General features: G+C 39.3%; 1 protein-coding gene across 1 annotated transcript; it reads left to right on the top strand.

The window, feature by feature from the left end:
* Nucleotides 1-10,964: 10,964 nt before the first annotated feature.
* Nucleotides 10,965-16,841, top strand: LOC127511146 (tripartite motif-containing protein 16-like). Its single transcript, XM_051891757.1, has 6 exons — nt 10,965-11,601; nt 12,036-12,131; nt 12,218-12,451; nt 15,270-15,429; nt 15,582-15,629; nt 15,861-16,841. The coding sequence occupies exons 1-6, from the start codon at nt 11,035-11,037 to the stop codon at nt 16,379-16,381; spliced, it is 1,626 nt and encodes a 541-aa protein (XP_051747717.1). The 5' UTR covers nt 10,965-11,034; the 3' UTR covers nt 16,382-16,841.
* Nucleotides 16,842-17,367: the final 526 nt, after the last annotated feature.

A 17,367-nucleotide genomic window follows, 5' to 3' on the forward strand; every position in this document is an offset into this window, starting at 1 on the left:
TTTACTGCATGAACACAGAGACACAAACACACAACAGCTCAACTACACTTCAGTTTCACTTTCTCTGAACTCATGTGTTTCCTGTTTCCTGGTTCTGTGTTTGAGTGACGTGTGCAAAACAGGCGTGTCTGTAAAGCAGCTTCCTCATTCCTGCTAGATTTTTAGTTTTCCTGTGTGTTTTACAAACTTACAAACATTATTAACGTAAACTTGGTTATTTTAGTACCCCTCTGCACTCCACAGAAAATCCTTAAAATTTATTTTATTCAGAACAGAACAAGAACGAAAAATAAGTAGCTATACAATTATATATAAAATTATAAATTGAAACACAAATTAGGCTATAGTGGCATTATAAAGCAGAAATGAATTTATTTAAAGCAAAACTGAATGGGCTCACATAGACTATACCTCTCTCATTCAGGAAGAATCCAATCGTTTCCATATTCGCAATGTAACATTTATTGGTTGCTGAACTACTGTTCATTATATAGTAAACTACGGCTTTATATTTCACTCGTTTCATCATCCTTCGCATGCGCAAAAATGTGTTTGGTTGGTGTTGCGCGCGCAGAGCAGTGTTAACTTTCTCTGCATTTAGTTTGCTGATAAATGGCTGAAATGTAAAGTTAGCAACGCTAGAACTGATGTAGCGTGTGTGAGTGAGGCGCCCACATGATCAACTAATAAAATAAAGATAAATATTTTAATAAAATAAAGAAAACGAATACAACGCGTCAAATGAGCGTAGCCTGTGCTAGCCCTAGCTACTTGATGCACAGTTTTTCTGTTTTGTTAATCTGTTAATTATTTCAGTGAAAATATTTTGTGCAGTCCTATTATTTGTTCTGTTTTTTATGTGTGAATCCTTATATTCTGTCGATGTTGCCATTTGCGCATACAAAGCGAAATCTGTTAAGAAAAAAAAAACAAAAAAACATTTGTGGTATTTTAAGACACTCATCTATTCTATTTTAATTTGACATTTTAATCGTGTTGTTTAATGGTTAATGATCGGTTAGTGAGTGATTGTCGGTCAGGAAAATAATGTAGGCTAAATGTTTTCATAACAATTCTCCACCAGATTTATGTTGTACGTAAGTTCCCGCTGAATAAAAAACGCGCGTACACGAGCTGAGACCTGAAGTGAGATTTGATCGTAGTCACCGCTCGCGCTCATATTGCCAAATTTTGCGTGGAAACAAGCGTACGCACAGTTTTCTGGCAATGAGTGTTTAATCAGTCTCAGTTACACACTCAAAGAATATAAGTTACAGAGAAGCAACAACACCCTTAAAAGTTCAGTAAATCTGTATGAAATCAAAATTGCCAAATCTTGTTTTGTTTTTTTTATTGAATACTGCAGTATTTTTATGAATGATTTATCCATGCACATTATTATTTTGTTAAATTCATGTACGCTCGTAATCTTTAATCAAAATAACTTCCTCTCATCTCTTCTCTGATGATGAGGGCGGAGCAACCTGTCACTCACATGAGATCTACCAATAGCAAACCACGACCATCCAATCAATTCTCCATAGACAAAATCAAGCCCCACCCTACATTAGTTTTTATTCCAGAGGCCGTTTCACTCAGATATACACCGATCATGCGTAACATTATGAGCACTGACAGTTGAAGTTTGACAAGGGCCAAATTGTTAAGGCTAGACGACTGGGTCAGAGCATCTCCAAAACTGCAGCTCTTGTGGGGTGTTCCCGGTCTGCAGTGGTCAGTATCTATCAATAGTGGTCCAAGGAAGGAACAGTGGTGAACCGGCGACAGGGTCATGGGCGGCCAAGTCTCAGTGATGGCTGGCCCGTGTGGTCCGATCCAACAGATGAGCTACTGTAGCTCAAATTGCTCAAGAAGTTAATGCTGGTTAATGTTGAGGTGTTGACTTGGCCTCCAAATTCCCCAGATCTCAATCCAATCGAGCATCTGTGGATGTGCTGAACAAACAAGTATGAGTTTGTTGCCTCAATGCCATGCCTTGACGGGTCAGGGCTGTTTTGGCAGCAAAAGGGGGACCAACACAATATTAGTAAAGCGGTCATAATGTTATGCCTGATCGGTGTATGTCACAATAGCGCCATATTGTACCTTATATATCATGCTGTCAATAATACCTCATGAATGTTTTCACTGTGAGTATCATGATATATTTAGTATTTTCAGAAATGCAGGCCAACTTCTGCCAATCTTACAGCCAATCAGAACACCAGTGATTAATCTTGACAGGAAATGGATAAGTACATAATCAAATTCACATATATTACACAATTTTTTTTTCAACAGAATTTTATGTGAAAAAGACAATCTTGAGGCCTTACTAGTTTCCCAGAATTAACAAACTTCTCCATCTCTCAGTCCATTCAAAAGTGCAAACAGTGATTCAACATACAAAAAGGCACATTTTTCAGTCATAACTGACTAACAATGAAGAAAAAGCCTACAGGTTTTTGTGCCCAGTGGGTGTGACGTCATTTGTCATATACCCTATAAGTACACAGGATATTGCTTTTAATTTCAGTTTATTACACAACAGGCTATACAGAGTGACTCTAAACACAGCACTGATCGAAGAATAATTACACAACAGAAGAAACTGTGGCACTCAAAGGACTAGTATTTCCAGAACGCTGCTGTGGAAAAGGGCCATTTTCCCAGTGATCTCCTGGGTCACGAGAAGCCCTCCATCTGCTCGAGGCCTTTGAATGATGACTATTTAACCTTCCGTCAACGTGAGCTCTGCGTCTGTTTTAGAGTTGTATCCCTTCATTACTCTGTATCTATTAGAGCCGGACTGGTTGTTGATCAACACTGGCTTCATATTTAGCGAGAGGCAGTACGTAGCGGCGTGATCCTGACCTGTGCTCTTCCTGTCTGGAAGTTTTTGTGTACTTCCATCCTGACCTAAGATGGCTGACGGGTGCTCTGATGTCACGCTGACATATGGCAAAAAAATCTTGTGACAGCGAGTCAGCCGTGTCGGATTCTGCGGTCAAGCGCAGTTTCTCTCCACCGACTATACTGATCAAAAGCACGATGGGAAACCACTTGCTGATGACAGCTTTATGCTTATTGGTTAAAACAACTATGATGTATTGTGCTCTTTTAAAATGTCTACTGATATCATGTTTTTATGTGTATAAATTTTGTGTGAATATTCTCTAACTCTCTCAGCGTACCGCCCACACCGTGATTACGTCATTTTTTTTCCCCACACACACCTTCGCGCTCGTGCGGACGAAAGTATAAACCTTGGGTGCTTCTCATTTCTTATTTTTGTATCCTCATTTCCTTTCCTTGTGTCTCAGCTCCACCCCCTTAGGATGCGAGGGAAGCTTCCTCACTCCACGTTCCTCACCTCCTCGCAGTGCAATTAGAGAACTGAGATGTCCTTCAAGATGGCCGAGTACAGTCAGGCCATGGGCTGGAGGACGGAGGAGCGAGGAAACGAGGAAGCATCATTTGAGTATTGAGAAGCTTGATTTAACCAGCGCAGCTTCTCTAGAGTACATGAAGTATTACATAAGATGAAAGTGTCTCTGAAACATCTGTGTATTTGACAAATATTGCATTCAGTTCACTTTATCTGTGATAAAGTAGGCAAATGCAGTGCGGGAGTAACTATGGGAAGCAGAAAGTGTTCGACTTCATATCTCCGTTTTTAGCTCCTCCTCACCTGCACATGGCAACTCTCCCTTACGGTTACATCCAGCCGCAGCTGAAATCGTACACACCTATTGTTGTGCCATTGTGTGTTAATGTGTGAAGACCAGAGCCACTGAAAAACAGTTACGACACTCCCATAGACTTCCACAGAAACGTAGGAATTACGTGGAAAAACTTAGTTGTGACCACATTAGTACACCTGATTACAATGAACAGTAGCTAGCTCAACTAGATAACATGGCTAGCTTGTATAAAACAAGGTTGTTCCTTTGTTAATTCAGTCATTAAAGTTACACAGACTGTTTTCATGCAGGATATGCAGTATAAATGTGGATGATCCCAGTAAAAAGAAAGCATAACTGCGTGACTTGTGCAGACAGTGACATGTGAAACAGTTGGAGACTGACTTTTGACCAAAAAACTGAAGTCATGTTTTTAATTTATGTTATTTAGAATACAGTGAAGAATTTCAGCTGCTTAACATAACTCATGTTTATGGCTCCCTGTGACTAATAACAGTGAAAAGTGATACTCTAGTGATTAAAAAATTAGCTGAAAGAAGCATGTACACTGCTGCTTTGGTGCCACATTGAACTTTAATCCAACAGTCCCTTGAGTTGTGTGTAATGTATACACCTGAAACCAGAATATCTCTTTATAAGTATTATTTTTTGGATGACATTTAATTTTATCTGATCTCACTTTTTTTCTCTTTCTCTTTTAGAAGGTGAAAGAGAAGTCTAAATCAAGACTTATACCCTGGATAAAGTAAGTCTCAAGTTCCAGCTGACGATCAAGGTGTTTGGTGGTGGCTTGCTTGTTGTAGACCTAGATGTTTCGTTTTTTTGCCTGTTTCGTCTGACTTTTGCCCATCATCACACAGCTTTTTTTTCTTTGAGCACAGATCTGCTTTGCTCCAATTCTCAACCTCAGCCTGATGTATCTGTTTGTTTTGTTTTTTGCACAACATGGCATGAAGGAAGCCTGCTGTCCAAGAGCCTACCCTCTGTCCTGGTTCAGAACAGCTCCTCGATTTGCCTCGAACTACAACGAAGGCCTCTGGTGATGGCCAACAAAGTACACCTGGTTTGAACTCCTTTAGCTTCAGTAAAACACTGTGCTTTCCTAAAGGACTATGTTTAACTGCACTTTGGCAATCATCACAAATGTTGGAATCTTTGTTCACTTCATTCACAATGTAGCCTGTAAGATGGTAGAGATCACTGGTCTCAGTTCACTCCATCAGCTCCTCCACTCTGAGGCCCGGACTGGGAAATGTCTGCTTTGTGTCCAGGAAGTCTGCCAAAAGATAGTTGTCATCCTCCTGATAGCTTCCTGATTTCACTGTTGCAAGAAACTGCCCAACTGATACTGAAACTCTATTGGAGTCTGGACTGGATTCCTCTGTTATTGCAGCTGAATAGGTTTTCAAGACAGTCTTGGGCAAACCTGCTGGTCAACACGAACGTGTCTCTGGGCCAGCATGTCTTGTTGGATTGATAGAAATGTAGATGTTGCCATCACAAATCCTGTCTGCACAAGCTTCCAGCTACCAGTTCATCCAATCTTCAGTCCACGTAAGAGTTGGATGGTGTCCTGGAGGAACTTAATGGCCTCTTGGTATTCCTCCATCTTGTGTGTCCTCAGTGCAATTACTGGGTGGTGAGAGGACATGATGTCAAACCAGTGGTCCACCTGCTCCAGAAACCATGCTGTTGTCTGGTAAGGGGGAGGTCTTTGTTCCTGCTCCACCGTGTATTTCAGGCCTGTACTTGTTGCCTTGCTAAAGACAACAACACCCCCACAAACTATGACCTCAATGCTAAAACTTGTAATTGAATTTACACCTCTATGACAACATAACATTATAGAAACATAAAAGCAGAATTTATGGCTGAGCTTTGTATATACGGTATCATAATGCAATAAAAAATTGAATGATCTTTTCCTTTATTTGTATCATTTGTTGGATGAACAAAATAATCATCCTGCTTCTTCCATAATGTTATTTTGTAAGAATAAAAACTTGACCTGCTTAAAGGATTAGTTCACTTTGAAATGAAAATTAACCCAAGCTTTACTCACTCTCAAGACATCCTAGGTGTATATGGCTATAGTGCCCTTAAAGGGACACTTTGAAGGGACAGCCATTTGTAGTGGTGTCCGAAACCATAGTGGACGATATTGAGTGCACTCATTCAATCCCACAATGCACCGCAATAACGAGTGTACAACCGATGCACGCTCAACGGCTAGAAAATACCCATAATGCACTGTGAGAGTCACACGCTGAATGAATTACCGCGTCTCGCCAGGAGATGGCGCCTGCAACTGAATCAATCATCCATTCACTTTCCAAACCGCGCTGGTCCAGCATTATCATACAGGTATAAATTCCTTTTTAATTGATCATTAAATCGTTTAAAAAGTTTGCTAGTTCAACATAAATATTCATTACTACTGGAGCTGCCAGTTTGCTACATTTCAAAAGATTATTAAACAGCAGCACAAACTATGCGAAATCGGCAGCCCTTCCGGTGCACCCAGTGTCCGAATTCACTCACTCGTTTCATTCATGGACTATATTAGTGGAGTAATGTAGGGAATAGTGAATGAGGGTATAGGGGGCGATTTCGAACACAGCAACTGTGAATATCATCAGTTTGACGCAAGGACCCATCAGCCTGTGCCATCTAGAGTTTCATGACAGAACTTGGCATATACACAGGTATAATTAGTGTAGCTGTAGGCTATTTCAGTCCATTAATTTTGTTATCTGTCAATAGTAGTCTCAAAAAGTCTAAGGGAAAGTCTAAAATGTCTAAATAATGCCACATAATTTGCCTGGATCCCATTAATTAAGGATGAAGCTATGACTGTCTTCTGTGTAGATATTATTCAGTTCACAAGGCAATGTTCATCTGAAGACACAGTCTTACAATGACATACTGTAGATAAATTTAGTCAAGAACTGTTTAAAAAAACAGAGCAAATAGCTTTTTTTATATAGTTTAAACCACTATACAACACTGTATAGATGTGATCATTAGGATGCCGTTCTACTGTAGTTATCAATGGTGTTGTTCTGATTCTCTGTAACATACAGGTTCATCTCAACAAATTAGAATGTTGTGGAAAAGTTCATTTATTTCAGTAATTCAACTAAAATTGTGGAACTCATGTATTAAATAAATTCAATGCACACAGACTTAAGTACTTTAAGTCTTTGGTTCTTTTAATTGTTTTTTAACAAAAACCCACCAATTCACTATCTAAACAAATTAGAATACTTCGCAAGACCAATAAAAAAAAACATTTTTAATGAATTGTTGGCCTTCTGGAAAGTATGTCCATTTACTGTTTATGTACTCAATACTTGGTAGGGGCTCCTTTTGTTTTAATTACTGCCTCCATTCAGCGTGGCATGGAGGCAATCAGCCTGTGGCACTGCTGAGGTGGTATGGAAGCCCAGGTTTCTTTGACAGTGGCCTTCAGGTCATCTGCATTGTTGGGTCTGGTGTCTCTCATCTTCCTCTTGACAATACCCCATAGATTCCCTATGGGGTTTAGGTCTGGTGAGTTTGCTGGCCAGTCAAGCACAGTAACACCATGGTCACTGAACCAGCTTTTGGTACCTTTGGCAGTGTGGGCAAGTGCCAAGTCCTGCTGGAAAAGGAAATCAGCATCTCCATAAAGCTTGTCAGCAGATGGAAGTACTCTAAAGTACTCTAAAATCTCCTGGTAGACAACTGCGTTGACTCTGGACTTGATGAAACACAGTGGACCAACACCAGCAGAAGACATGGCACCCAAAATCACCACTGACTGTAGAAACTTCACACTGGACTTCAAGCAAGTTGGATTCTATGACTCTCCACTCTTCCTCCAGATTCTGGGACCTTGATTTCCAAATAAAATTCGAAATTTACTTTCATCTTGTTAGTTGGTGTGACCATTTATAGTACACATTTTAACTTTAGGATTATTCAGGTAGGGTAAGGAAAGTCAAATCTAGCCTAAACCATAAGATACTTACCCGCCGTCAGGTTGAAGTCATTCAGGAATGATGTAGAAGACTACCTTGTGGTTGTTCTTTGTCGAGGCTCAGTTTGTAGTTATAAGTAAAGTCTCACGGAAGGCAAACATAACAATAAAATATCTCTTTTATTGATTACAATACAAAGCAGTTAATGCAGAATAAAACAAAATAAAACTTAAATCAGCTTAAGCTAAAAAGCTCTATATCCTAGCTTTACCCAGCAATATTGGAGATTGGAGAGCGCCCCTCGTTAGGGTACCAGGTGTAGCGTCTGGATAGATCCGGCTAGTCAATCAACTTTGGACATTTCAGAATGCTTTTAGCCTCCTGAACTGCGCATGTAAATCACGAATCGGCTCCGGCAAGTCCGGGACCAATTGCCCTATTGGCACCTTTGTTACCCCAGTAAAGAAAAACAGAACCCATTCTCATCCAGCCCCAGAGACTTCAAAGAGTCACCCTGGTGGGACTAAAGGACATATGGTCACAGACACTGGCCACAACCCCAATACACACACACATACAGACACTCACAAACACGCATGGAGATTGTGAATGTACATTTATCCTCCAAATATGACTGTGCCAATATGTACCCGTCGCTGTATTTAAAGGTGCATGTATTTATCCCTAGTATATAAGCTTAGCTACGACTGTAGTTGTATTAGTTTTCTTCTAAACGATAAAACTCAAGTATAAACTGTATCTCACCTTTTATGTCTTTGCCATCTGACAAGTTTGGTCTCATTGTAAAGCTTTCGTTATGCTCTAATTGAAAATGTATGTCACATGACTGTAAAATGCATTCTTCTATTTTTAATGGTACTTTGAAGAAAATGTACTCAGATCGGACACTTCGTAAACCATGCAAATTAGGTCATAAATGGAGACAAAGAAAGAGTTTGCCCGCCAAAATCGCACCCTCATCATTGGCTGATATATCCCAGGAGGCGTTCTGGCCTGTTGTCCTTAAAACACAACGACACGCATCTCTCATTGTCTCTCGATTGTCTCTCGCCATTTAACACACGTCTCTCCCGGACGTCTCGGCGACCGCGCTTCCATCACGCGCCCCCCTCTCTTCGGGACGACCATCTTTTGGCAACAAGTTTCTTTGTCAAACCCTCTTCATCCGTCGACCTAAGTCTTCACTCTTCATCGCCTAGGAGACGGACTCTTTTTCTTTATTTTCCGGTTATCTTACTCTTAAGTTAAACCCTTGTTTGAAAATCCCGCCGAAGAACACCTTCTCGGAAAAGGACCAATCGCTTCAGCCGCACGCACTGAAACTCCTGCAGAAACACGAAACGACCACAGCACCTGAACCTATGCAAGTATAGAACCATTCTTTCCAAAGCGTTTTAAGCTCGATGTGTAAGCTGAGTTTCCTTGCTGGCTCTCAAAGGTTTTAACTGTTAGTAAGTTGCCATTCCTTTGATCACCTCTGTTTTCTTGACTTTACTTTCGCTTTCTATATATGTGTATTGTTTGTGTATGTTTAGTAGTATAGTCTCTGTATCCGTAGTTTCATATATATTAAATACATTATATTCATGCTCGATTGTCCTTTTTGCTCATGCAACAAACCCAGGTCACTTTAACGTTTCGATCCAGTATCCTTGCTTTACGCATTGATGCTAGAATAGGAAGTCTTTCTCGTGGCCAGAGAAAAACCTTCCTTTTATAATCGGCTATGAGGAGCTAACGGTTTGCTGGACAAACTAATAGTTTCTCTAAATTATTATCAAACCAGAACTAATCATATATGTGATTGATTATAATTCGTTGTAACTAATTCACAATATATGTATAATTCCCTCTCGGGTCGGTATATGTATTATAATTAATCATAAAGCTTTATGATTTATTATATTCATATATTTCACCCATAAATTAATTAAATACCTGTACAGATTCGCTACACAGGTGTCCTTCTACGCTTAATGCAGGCAACATCTGAGGAGGCCTTTTACTCCTCAGACTTTTATACAAATTTTTGGGACATTCCAACTTCATATTACTCATCAATTGATCAATGTCTATGATCCAATCTTCCTGCTATAGGCGTATCAGTCTCTGTATCTCTTGCTTACTAAGCCGGATGTCCTTTCTTTGTCGCCTACACTGTCATCATCTTCTAGCACTCTTCCTCTTCTTCACTGAAGTCTTCATCTGGCTCACCTCCGCTTTAGGTTGCAACATGCTTTCTTCATCCTTATTGTTAATCTTTGTGGTTGGTTACAATCATCAAACTCAAAAACCTAACTTTCACAACTGTTGCTTAGTCATCTTATCTTATAACAAACAAAGGAAGTATTGTAGTTACTTAATTTCATAATCATTCAAGCATATATGGCCTTAACTTAAAAGCAAGCAAATAACAACATTGAAACAGGTAAATAGTAATATCAACATCAAAATCTAAAACAATCTGAAAAGAGCACTTTGGACCACTGAGCAACAGTCCAGTTCTTTTTCTCCTTTGCCCAGGTAAGACGCTTCTGACGTTGTCTTTGGTTCAGAAGTGGTTTGGTACGTGGAATGTGACAGTTGTAGCCCATTTCCTGAAGACGTCTGTGTGTGGTGGCTCTTGATGCACTGACTCCAGCTTCAGTCCACTCCTTTTGAAGCTCTCCTAAGTTCTTAAATCGGCTTCGCCTGACAATTTTCTCAAGCCTGCGGTCATTCCTTTCACTTGTACACCTTTTCCTACCACACTTTTTCCTTCCAGTCAACTTTCCATGAATATGCTTTGGCACAGCACTCTGCGAACAGCCAGCTCTTTCAGCAATGACCCTCTGTGGCTTACCCTCATTGTAGAGGGTCTTGATGATCGTCTTCTGGACAACTGTCAAGTCAGCAGACTTCCCCATGACTGCTGTTGGGATTACTGACCTAAACCCAGTATTTATACCCTGAGAATGGTAATTTAATAGAACTTAAAATTAAATATTTTAATAATTTGAGATGATTTTTTTTAATACTGATTCATCAAAATGAAAACAAAAAAGTCTGGAAATATTTTACTTTGTTTAATAAATCTAGAATATATAAGTTTTACTTTTTGAATTAATTTACAGAAACAAAAAAAAACTTTTTCATGATATTCTAATTTATTGAAATGCACCTGTATATTCTTTGAGTGTCTGTCTGAGACTGACATCTAGTGGACGTTTTATGATCTGTGACTGTACAGACTTGCAGACATTTGCACACATCACTCAAACACAGAACCAGGAAACAGAGAAAGAGAAACTGAAACTGAAGTGTAGTTGAGCTGTTGTGTGTTTGTGTCTCTGTGTTCATGCAGTAAAATGGCAGAAGCCAGAATTTCTCAGGATGAGTTCATGTGTCCAGTGTGTCTGGATCTCCTGAAGGATCCAGTGACCATTCCCTGTGGACACAGTTACTGTAAGATCTGTATTACAGACTGCTGGGATCAGGAGGATAAGAAGAGAGTCTACAGCTGCCCTCAGTGCAGACAGACTTTCAGTTCAAGACCTGCTTTAGCTAAAAACACCATTCTGGCTGAAGTGGTGGAGAAACTGAAGAAGATTAAACTTCCCGCAGACTGTTATGCTGGAGATGTGCAGTGTGACGTCTGTACTGGAAAAAAACACAAAGCCGTCAAGTCCTGTCTGGTGTGTCTGAACTCTTACTGTCGGAATCACCTTGAACAACATGAGAGTTTCTTTAAAGGAAAGAGACACAATCTGACTGAAGCCACTGGACGACTGCAGGAGATGATCTGCCCAAAACACGACAAGATCCTTGAGGTTTTCTGCCGCACTGATCAAAAGTGTATATGTCTGCTGTGTACGATGGATGAACATAAAAACCACGACACTGTATCAACTGCAGCACAGAGGACAGAGAAACAGGTATGAACTTAAAGAGGTCTCATTATACTCATTTACAGGCTCTTAATTTTGATATGGTGTCTACTAGAGTACATTTAGTCATGTGACATGCATGAGCCAGTGAGGTTTGATGTTATTGACGTGTCACCATATTTGATTTGGGCTCTAGAAACAGAGACATTATTCAGAATATCTTTTGTGTTCTGCAAGAAAAAAACAAACAAGTTTGTAAAGACATGAGGATGAGTAAACAATGAAAGAATTTACATTTCTGGGTGAACTATCCCTATAAAACTAGACATTGATGAAATAATGCTGACACTTATGAATGAACCTATAGCCTTATCGTGTAAGATCTTTAACCCCTCAATCTCAGCACTTCACTGATACTGGATTCATATCTGTTTACCTGATGATTTATGTGATGTTTCTCCTGTGATTGTTTTTTTCATTAGCATCAGCTGAAGGAGACGCAGAGGTCATTCCAGCAGAGGATCCAGCAGAGAGAGAAAGATCTTCAGCAGCTGAGAGAGGCTGTGGAGTCTCATAAGGTGAGTCTGGAGAAGAAGAGAAGTTTGAGAAGTCTCAGTCAGGACTCACTGAAGCCACTGTGTGATTGTGATGTGTGTCCTAACAGCGCTCTGCACAGAGAGCAGTGGAGGACAGTGAGAGGATCTTCACTGAGCTCATCCACTCCATTGAGAGAAGCCGCTCTGAGGCCACACAGCGGATCAGAGATCAGGAAAAGACTGCAGTGAGTCGAGCTGAAGGACGACTGGAGCGACTGGAGCAGGAGATCAATGATCTGAGGAGGAGAGATGCTGAGCTGGAGCAGCTTTCACACACACAGGATCACATCCATTTCCTGCAGGTAACAGAGATCTAGAAGAACAGGATCATAGTGGACTTGAGCAAGAGACTCACAGAGAAACATTTCATGAGAGCAGAATGAGCCGTTGACTGAAGTGTTGATCTGTGTGTTCGGTTATTATATAATCATCAGTCTCATCAGTTTCAACTGTTTATCAAAGTTGCATCAGATGATTTTCAAACTTGACAAAATTGCATTATATATACAGGTGCATCTCAATAAATTAGAATGTTGTGGAAATGTTAATTTATTTCAGTAATTCAACTCAAATTGTGGAACTTGTGTATTAAATAAATTCAGTGCACACAGACTGAAGTACTTTAAGTCTTTGGTTCTTTTAATTGTGATGATTTTGGCCCACATTTAACAAAAACCCACCAATTCACTATCTCAAAAAATTAGAATACTTCATAAGATCAATAAAAAAAACAATATATTATTTTATTTTATATTTTAAACAGAAATATCAGGCTTCTGAAAAGTATGTTCATTTCTATGCACTCAATACTTGGTAGGGGCTCCTTTTGCATGAATTACTGCAGCAATGTGGCGTGGTATGGAGGCAATCAGCCTGTGGCAGTGCTCAGGTGTATTGGAAGCCCAGGTTTCTTTGACAGTGGCCTTCAGGTCATCTGCATTGTTGGGTCTGGTGTCTCTCATCTTCCTCTTGACAACACCCCATAGATTCTCTATGGGGTTCAGGTCAGACGAGTTTGCTGGCCAATCAAGCACAGTAACACCATGGTCACTGAACCAGCTTTTGGTACCTTTGGCAGTGTGGGCAGGTGCTAAATCCTGCTGGAAAATGAAATCAGCATCTCCATAAAGCTTGTCAGCAGAAGGAAGCATGAAGTGCTCTAAAATTTCCTGGTAGATGGCTGCGTTGACTGTGGACTTCAGAAAACACAGTGGACCAACACCAGCAGATGACATGGCAGCCCAAATCATCACTGACTGTGGAAACTTCACACTGGACTTCAAGCAACATGGTTTCTGTGCCTCTCCACTCTTCCTCCAGACTCTGGGACCTTGATTTCCAAATGAAATGCAAAATTTACTTTCATCTGAAAAGAGGATTTTGGACCACTGAGCAACAGTCCAGTTCTTTTTCTCCTTAGCCCAGGTAAGACGCTTCTGACGTTGTCTTCGGTTGAGAAGTGGTTTGGTACGTGGAATGTGACAGTTGTAGCCCATTTCCTGAAGACGTCTGTGTGTGGTGGCTCTTGATGCACTGACTCCAGCTTCAGTCCACTCCTTTTGAAGCTCTCCTAAGTTCTTAAATCGGCTTCACCTGACAATCTTCTCAAGCCTGCGGTCATTCCTTTCACTTGTACACCTTTTCCTACCACACTTTTTCCTTCTAGTCAACTTTCCATGAATATGCTTTGGCACAGCACTCTGCGAACAGCCAGCTCTTTCAGCAGTGACCCTCTGTGGCTTACCCTCATTGTAGAGGGTCTTGATGATCGTCTTCTGGACAACTGTCAAGTCAGCAGACTTCCCCATGACTTATGTTGGGATTACTGACCTAAACCCAGTATTTATACCCTGAGAACGGTAATTTAATAGAACTTGAAATTAAATATTCTAATAATTTGAGATACTGATTTTTTGATTTTGATGAGCAGCAAGCTGTAATCATCAAAATGAAAACAAAAAAGTTTGGAAATATTTTACTTTGTCTAATAAATCTAGAATATGTTTTTACTTTTTGAATTAAATTACAGAAAAAAATAACTTTTTCATGATATTCTAATTTATTGAGATGCACCTGTATATGTATTTTGTATGTAACTGTTTGCCTTTAACACGTTGATGAATTTGACCATGAAGACATGGGGATGTAACGATTCACACATGTCACAATTCAATACAAATCTCAATACTATGATACATCTATATGTTCTGAGCTCTTTCCTCTGGAATATACATTTAGCTGCCAGGCTCGACTAGCGCCACCAATAGTTCAAAACTTCACACACATTTGAACTTTTCGACCTCATTTATCCTTCTGATTTTTTTACATCATTGTGAAAATTTGACAAATTTTCACCAAAGTTGCATCAGATGATTTAGAGTCCAATTTACATGATATAATACAGCTAAGATGGCGATTGATGCATTTGATCAGGATAATATGATTATTTAAAATATTTCATGTGATAGAGATGTTGGTATATTACTGACCTTTAGATTTTTTATATATGTGAATTAATCACTTTCATGTGTGGACATATTTTTTTTTTTTTTTTTTTTTTTAATTTGCATTATTTCACTGTGGCTGTTATTTGTTTTTTAAATATATAATTTCAAAACGAAATATTTGGATTAGTGATCACAGTCTTTCTAATACATTTAAAAAAATCATATCTTTCTTATGCTAATATTGAGCTTAAATGTACTTAGCATGTGGTGAGTGTTTGCTAAAGTGCAGTGTGATTATGTTACCATGGTAACGGGAGGCATTGAGGCGCTCATTGGAGCCCCCTCCACTTGGTGGGACCCTAGATAAGCGCCTAGTTCACTTGTGCCTAGAAAGGGCCCTAATGTCAACCTTGATCTGTTACATTTATGTTATTGGCAGATGTTTGATCATCAAGTGTTTTCCTAGAAAGTTCACATATATTGTAAGTGGCAAACACTAGATCTTACAGCTCTAACATGATATAATGAATATGAGAAGAATGAAGCTGATGCTGTGAAAGTGCTGGATTGAGGAGAGTTACTAAAGATCAACAAGAGCTGCTCAAATCTGACAGTAGTGCAGGTTATTGTCTGAAGTGTGGAGGTGATGAGCTTTGATTTCTGTTTTCTGTAGAGTTTCCAGTCTCTCTCAGTTCCTCCTGAATCTACAGACGTAAATGACGATCCCTTCAGTTCTCTCTCCTCTTTTGATGTTGTGAGAGAATCTGTCCGTCAGCTGAGAGACAAACTGGAGGATTTCTGCAAAGAGGAGCTGAAGAAGATCTCTGACAGAGGTAAAGTCCTGGAGATTCATCTGCTCTCAGAAATGATCCTCCATCATCTCATATCATGTAGAAAATCATATTAGAAATGTCTTAGGAACGGATGCAGGATCATTTTCTCTTGACATGATAATCACACTCTTCATGTCTGTTGATTTCCACAGTCACTTTCACCAACATTGTTCCCAGAACCAGGAACGACTTCCTACAATGTAAGTCACTAAGAAAACAAGCAGAAAAAACTAATTGAGTGTGTTCATGTTCTTCCTGTAGAAGGAGAAAGAAAACATGACAGAAGAGTTTTATAGTTGATCTACATGATTTTCACAGGATATCTGGTAAACTGTACTGAGACACTGATGATATATTGAACATGAAGAGTTCAGATACATTAAAAGATCAGATTCATAATTCCTGATTCTGATGTGTTTTCTCTCCATCAGATTCCCATCAGCTCAATCTGGATCGGAACACAGTGAATAAACGCCTCCGTCTGTCTGAGAGGAACAGAGTGATCACTAACATTTTCCCAGAGCTTCAGCCATATCCTGATCATCCAGACAGATTTGATCATCCTCAGGTGTTGTGTAGAGAGAGTGTGTGTGGACGCTGTTACTGGGAGATTGAGAGGAGTGGTGGTGTAGATATATCAGTGTCATATAAGAGCATCAGCAGGAAGGGATCGGGTAAAGAGTGTGTGTTTGGATGTAATGATCAGTCCTGGGGTTTGTTCTGCTCTTCCTCCAGTTGCTCATTGAGTCACAATGACACAGAGACTAAACTCCCAGTAAAGCCCATCAGCAGTAGAATAGGAGTGTATGTGGATCACAGTGCAGGAACTCTGTCCTTCTACAGCGTCTCTGGAGACACAATGAGCCTCATCCACACAGTCCAGACCACATTCACTCAACCGCTCTATCCTGGGTTTGGTGTTTATATTGGATCATCAATGAAACTGTGTTGATGAATCTACCCATAATACTTTCATTCTTTCATTACATCAAGTCTCTAGGGGAATATTATTCTAAATTAAGTGCATTCTCCTTAAAAAAGGCAAAAATATCTTTAAAATAATAATAAAATATGTTCTTTCTATTGCTTCCAAGTTTCAACAAATAAATTAGACTTGAATTGTAATGATTCATGACTGCTGTGTATGCCTAATGATGATGATACAATGCTTTCTCGTGAATAAAGGTATATAAATAAGATTTTAATAAATAAAAATTATTCTTTCTACGGCTTCCAGATTTCAACAGTTAAATTACAAACTAGTATTACTGCTATGTATGTCCAATGGAGCTGTTTTTTATAACAGTATAACAGTATGTTTATACGACAACGATGTACTAAAATTGTCACTGATCAGATTTCCTTAGGATGAAGAAATAAAAGGCCTTATTGACTTTTTTTTTTTTTTTTTTTTTACAGTGACCAACACCAATAACAGCATTAGCCACATCATAGCCATTACATAGCCATTAGCCACAATCTGACCTGTTCTCCTAATGACATTAAATGTACTGGGAATTGAAAAATTATATTTTATTGTAAGCAGTCAGAAAAGGAAATATTCAATAAAAGAAAAAGTGAATTATGTTTTTTATTAATTTATTTATTGCCATCACAACCTCGTTGTATGATTCTTATTTTTTTCCTGGTGAGCTCATCAACAATAATTACATACACTGTGACAAAACAACACATACATTATCCCATCAATTACAAGGAATGAAATACAGATGCATAAATCCCAAAGGAATTAAGAGCCATCCAATAATAAGTGCTGTTTAAAAATGTGAAAAATGAGTCGTCTGCCTGAAGGTAGAGGGTTTAAGAGGTGTCCAGCTGGATGTGCGCGATCTTTCAGAATTATTTGTACTTTTCTGAAAACATGAGACAAAAATGTCATCAATGATGGGAAGCTCATAATTTTTGAGGCAGACCGCT

The sequence above is a fragment of the Ctenopharyngodon idella genome, chromosome 4 (genome assembly GCF_019924925.1).
Source record: "Ctenopharyngodon idella isolate HZGC_01 chromosome 4, HZGC01, whole genome shotgun sequence".
NCBI classification, from domain to species: domain Eukaryota; kingdom Metazoa; phylum Chordata; class Actinopteri; order Cypriniformes; family Xenocyprididae; genus Ctenopharyngodon; species Ctenopharyngodon idella.